Source organism: Gracilinanus agilis, chromosome 4 (assembly GCF_016433145.1).
Source record: "Gracilinanus agilis isolate LMUSP501 chromosome 4, AgileGrace, whole genome shotgun sequence".
NCBI lineage: Eukaryota > Metazoa > Chordata > Mammalia > Didelphimorphia > Didelphidae > Gracilinanus > Gracilinanus agilis.
Window position 1 is genome coordinate 469,759,710 of NC_058133.1, and position 6,000 is coordinate 469,765,709.

At 36.0% G+C, this 6,000-nt stretch overlaps 1 protein-coding gene across 1 annotated transcript in view; it reads left to right on the plus strand.

Annotated features, from left to right (window-relative positions):
* Positions 1-4,790, plus strand: part of MAN1A2 (mannosidase alpha class 1A member 2) — a 203,356-nt gene extending 198,566 nt beyond the window's left edge. The window contains exon 13 of the mRNA XM_044672474.1: positions 4,643-4,790. Within this exon, the coding sequence (XP_044528409.1) occupies positions 4,643-4,775 (133 nt within the window). The 3' untranslated portion in view covers positions 4,776-4,790. The remainder of the gene's footprint in view (positions 1-4,642) is intronic.
* The last annotated feature ends 1,210 nt before the right edge of the window (positions 4,791-6,000 follow it).

A 6,000-nucleotide genomic window follows, 5' to 3' on the forward strand; every position in this document is an offset into this window, starting at 1 on the left:
ATACATAGCAGACAGGAACCAAGAAGCCTCTCAAATGAACAGAAGGCCTCATAATGTCCAATTACAAAGAGAGACTGGAAATTATTTTGACTTAACTGTTTTATTGGAAAATATATTCTCCTTTTAGATTCATTGAAAATATAACCTTAACTATTTTGCACATAAAACATTTAGTAAAAAAAAATGTAGACTAAATAAATAAAAGAAAGAAAATTCAAAACCCTTGGAAGATGGTTTTATTGTATCTTGCATTAATTTCCGTTCAATTCTGAAAACATTTGTAAATTCAGATATTCAAAGACAAAACAAAATAGTCCTATAAGCAATGCTTTTCAGCTGGAGGAATCAGGAAAATTAAGGATATAGCACTTGGATTGAAGGAAGATAAAAAAAATTTAGAAAGATAAAATAAGAAATGAATGTATTCCTTCAGTTCCTCAACAAACATTCATTAAGCACCTACTAGGTATTAGAGATACTAGGTACAAAATAAAAAATGAAACAGAACCTGCCCTTAAGGATTTTTACATTCTTATGGAATTGGGGAGGTATATGTTTATAGGTATATGCAGGATATATATATATAAAATGTAGGGTTATTTCAGAGGGAAGACCTTGGCTTCTGTGAAGAACAGCAAAAGACTTAGGTAGGACATGTCAGCCATTAGTTCCTCCCCCCATTATCTTGTGACTATCTCATGGATACTTGTAATATTTAAAATACATTTGTTAACTTTGTTTGAATGTAATGTCATTAAGGGGCTGCAACTGTTCAACTTTTATCTTTGGCCTAGAGTTCTTAATAAAATGAATGTTGATTAGAAGTGAATTGAGCTTGAAGTCCAATTTGTCCTCAACACTGAAGGTATAAAGGAGATTAAGGAGAAATATGGCTGGAAAAGCCAAATTGTGGAGACTCTTCAGTTCTAGATAAAGAATTTTGAATTAATCATGGAGTTAATAGCATCACCAAAGGTTTTTGAATAATAGAGTAATATCCTGTGCCTTAGAAAGATTATTTTGGCACCTGTATACCTGGAGAAGAAAGTGTTTGAAGACTAACTAAAAAGGTTATTAGGGCGCAGTCCACATGAGAGGTGATTAGGGCCTGGACAAGGATAGTGGCAGAGAAAATGGATTTAAGAGAAATGAGTGTGAAATTGTGGTCAAGGTAGAATCAACAAGCTTTGGCATCTAGTTAGATGTAGGGAGAGAGAAAAGAGTCCAAAATAGCTTTAGGATTTTGAACCTCGAGGTAAAACGGAGGATGAAGGTCTCAACAAGAAATGAGAGCAACTATTGGGGGCCCAATGGAAATAACCTCTTTGCAGTCTTTGGCAGTGTTGGTCTTTGTCTTTTCATGAAACAGCTTTCTCTTGGGTCTCTTTCTCTGTTCATTCTCAGCCTCTTGTTGATCTTCATCCGTGTCACATGCACTAATCAGGAGTGTTCCCCAATGCTCTCTGCCTTCCCTTTCTACTGTCTCACCTGATTTACAGCTCACAGGGCTTCAGTTACCATCTCTGTGCCCATCTCTATTCTCTTAATGTGAAAAATAATATAAATGTCCAATTTAAAATGCTATTCTCATTTTCTTCTACAGCAGAGGGAGCTACAGTAATACAAAATATTATTTATGAGGCAATGAAACATGTCTGTTTTTGTTTAATTTGCATTTTAAAGAATATAACAGCAGTCTAAACATTCTTGCCTTATAAAGTAGCAAATATTACTTTGCTGTTATTAAAAAAAGATTTTATCTATGTTATTCTTGGCAGATAGGGTAAATAATAATTCCTTAGGCCAGTGATGGTGAACCTTTTAGAGACCATGTTCTCCCCCTATGGGAGAAGAGTACTCCCATTGGGCTACTGGGCAGAGTGAAGAGTAAAGTGAAAAAATGTCCTCAGTGTGGTGGAAAGGGGAGAAGGGAACAGCTTCCTCTAGTCCCTTCTGCCTTTCTAGTAATGAACTCTGGCGGACGACAGCTTGTGTGTCCACAGAGAGAACTCTATGTGCCTTTTTTGACATATGTACATTAAATTTGCCATCATAGCCTTAGAAAATGTTAAGAGAAATTACTTGACTAGTTAGTTAAGGAGTATTATCACCTATAATATATTACTCTACCTTATTACTACTGAGACTTCCAACATCTCTCTGAAAGCAGTTTCACTGTTTTTACTGGAATTAAGCTTAAAACTTATTATTTTTAGTCACTTTGAATTAATAGTTATAAGCTATTCACAGTTACACAGTGCTTTACAGTTTACAGTGTCTTTCCCTTAACAATATGAACTAGATAAATGTTTGTATTATTACACAGTTTTATAACCTGAGAGTCAGGAAAGCAAAAGACTTACCTAAGGACCTAACAGCATCTCCCAAACTGAGCTTATTGTTTTTCTAAACAATGCTGACTCTCCTTACAATATATTATTTTTAAGTTGACAGCACCAAGCCTTTTCAGGTTTATCCCTTGAAGTCTGGTCAGTTATTTTTGCTCTGAGATACCTTAGATACCTTATAATTTCTTTCTTTTTTTTAATTTTAATTTTTTTACTTTGTTTTAATATTTCTTGTCTCATTACCTTCTTTTTGATCCATTTTAATGTTCATGGAGTTTGCTGCTTGGGCAAAGTTTTGTTCCTCTTGGGCCATACCGTTAATTCCTTTTTTTCTAATTCTTTCTTCCATAGCTCTCATTTCTTTTTCAGTTATTTCCTTGTTTCCATTTATAGGAACATTTTAGATTCTTGCTCTTGTTTCCATTTATAGGAACATTTTAGATTCTTGCTTAATCTTTTCCAGGAATTCTAGTTGAGTTGGTACCAAAACTGTGTTTTTCTTTGGTAGGTATTTTTAGTCATTATCTTCTGGTTTTGTGTTTTTGAGTGTCCTTGACACCATAATAGTTATAGCTGAGGGTTTTTTTTGTTTTTCCATTCTTCCAATCTACTTCCTGACTTCAGACTTGATATTAGGCTTGGCTCTGCATGTTTTTCTAAGGCTGGTCTTAGTTGGTTCTGTTCATTTGGGTACAATGAGTGTGTGATATTATTCTAGGATTTCAGAGACAATTCAGGCTGGTGGCCTGCAAACATTCAGTTCCCCAATAATGATTTGATTCTGATTGCTGACTCCCCCTCTCCCCTCCTCCATATACACCCAATCATACTCTCTCTTTCTCCCTCCCTCCCTCCCTGTCTATCTCTGGATGATGACATGAGTTTGAAAAATGACTCCTTATGACTTTTTCTTAGATTTCCCCATCAAGATTTGATCTGGTTCATTTTCTCCATTTGTCTGGAATAATTGGAGGTAGAAGTTAGTTGTCCTTATTGCTTCTACTTCACCATCTTGGGTCTTTCTTCTGCCCATGTATTTTTTTTAACCTTTATCTTTCATCATAGAATCAATACTGTATATTGGTTCCAAGGCAGAAAAGCAGTAAGGAGAATGGGAATTAAGTGACTTGCCCAAGGGTAGCCCAGCTAGGAAGTGTTTGAGGCCAGATCTGAACCAAGGACCTCCCGTCTGTAGACCTGCCTGTTTCTCAATTCACTGAGCCTTCTAGTGGCCCCTCATGTATCTTTTTAATATGTGATTTGGGACCAATCACAGCTTCCCTGGATGTCATTGTTCTCATATATAAAACAAGGGGATTGGACTGACCCTTCCTTGGGGGGGACCCTTCTAGCTCTACCTTTATGATGCTTCTCTCAAAATAATTTTCAAATTTAAAGAAACAATTCAGGTTGTTACCTTGACATGTACTTTGTTTTGCAATGACTAGCTACTCTGTGAAATACTTTTACTCCCAATTTAGAGATTAAAAAAAACTGAAGTTCAGAGGTTAAATAATTTGTCCCTGGTTCCTTGGTAATTAGAAGCAGGACTAGAACCCAGACTACATGACTCCAGAACATCATGCTGACCAATCAATAAGGTACAATTTAGAATTTGCCACACTTAAATCAAAGTTTATGTATCTGTCAATTTTGTCATTTTAAGTAACACAGTGGAACTTGGTATATTTATCCCTCATAGCGATCCCATCCCATCACCATCAAGATGGCTAGAATTTCTTATTCTTTCTTCCTTGTCTCAATTTGAGCAAAAAAAAACAAACAAACCCTAAACCCAAAAAGACAAACACCAAAAAAACCCCACACACTATAGATTTTGACACACTAGAAGCCTACTTTTGTAGTAGCAGCTCTGCAGTGAATTGTGTTCACAACCAGATCTATTTTGCCTTCAAAGAATGTTCCTTGGGGAAATTAATATGAAGTCATCTTTAATTGTGCTACATGTCACCAAAATATATTATTACAGTTATATATAGTTTTTTAAAAATAATTGAAAAGTGTCACTTTATAATGATTATCATTTTAGAATTTTTAATTTCATGTGATTTTTAATGTGCGTTTTTCAGATATGTGAATAGAAAATAAAATTTAAAGTTTTCATCTATGAGTAGTGTCATTATTAGAATATATTGTTAATATCACAGATTGCTTCTGGTTAGCCAAATTCTTGTTTCTTTCGTCATTAATGTCTGGCTGTGTCACTTACCCTTTCCATTTCATTCTAATTGATGTGACTTAAACAATGATTTTTTTTTATCTTTCATTTTCAGGTATTTGTATCTGCTCTTCTCCAATGATGACCTTTTACCTTTAGACCACTGGGTGTTTAATACAGAAGCCCACCCTCTGCCTGTGTTACATTTAGCCAACACCACACTTTCAGGAAATCCTGATTTACGGTAAAAGCAGCTCAAGAGGAGAGACTGTACTCACCTGTGTTTTGTTTACATGGACCAATGCAGAAATTAGGCTGGAGAGGGGGACTCTTGGAAACCTGGGCCTCCAAGTCAGGATGTCAGGGTGAGAAGTGACTGCTCCACTCGAAGCTCTTCAACCTATAGATAAATTAACTTTGAAATTATTCCATTTTGTACCTGACCAAAATATGCTCCACTGTTTGCAGGACAGAGACCTAATGTGCTTTAAATCCTAATGAGAAGGTCATATGTTGGGGGGAAATGCCTATTACTGTATTGGTTTAGAATCCTGGAGTAAGGAAGATGGGCCTCCTTGAGAATGAATGAGAAACATGGAGCTCTGTGCTGCAAAGTTACAGATGGCCTCTGCAGCAAATTATGTATTTGTTTCCTTCTGACTTGGAGTGGATCCTAAACACCTTGTTTTTCTCCCTCTCCTCTCCCCCCAAACTTTTTTGATAATGGAAGGAACCATGAAATAGACAAGAATAATAGAACAGCAGAACTGCACCAGCAGCAACAGCCGCAGGATTTTAAACTGAAAAGAAATATACAGGCCCTGTGTCTTTCTGAATTATCAAGTCCCCATTCAGTGACCAGCCTGGCAGCCATTTCAAGTACCCTATGTGTTTCATTAACACCCTTGGTTGAGTCAGGGTTTTTTTTTTGTTTGTTTTTGTTTTTTGTTTTTTTTCTGGGACGTGAATTCACCAAGGAAATACTTTTCCTGTCTTTGTCTCCATGTGGAATCATCGAATCTGCAGTATTTTTTATATTCACCACTTTTGAGAACTTAAGTTTGGGAATTTTATGCATGTAGCTCAGTCAAGTATTGGTAGCATGACAAAAAAAAAAACAACAACAAAAGCTCCATATTTCCTTGAAACCTGTTCTAAGAAAAAGCTTTCTTATTTTGGTGGGAGAGGATTTTCCTCAGGAGCAAATCCATCAGGCAAATCTTAGCCTCTTTAGCCTCTGGGATAAACTTAATATAGTCATTCACCTTTCAACTATTGGTGATGGTCTTATTCAAATGCTCTTCTATAGCTCTGAGTTTCTCTTTATTGCCTTGATGAACTAAATTATTATTACAACTCGACCAACTTATAAAAGAGTAAGACACCAAAACTTGTTTTCTATTCAATCCCACCTCCTAACCCCTCTGTCGTTAGCTGGATGGACAATCCCATCACAAATCAATTCAACCTTCT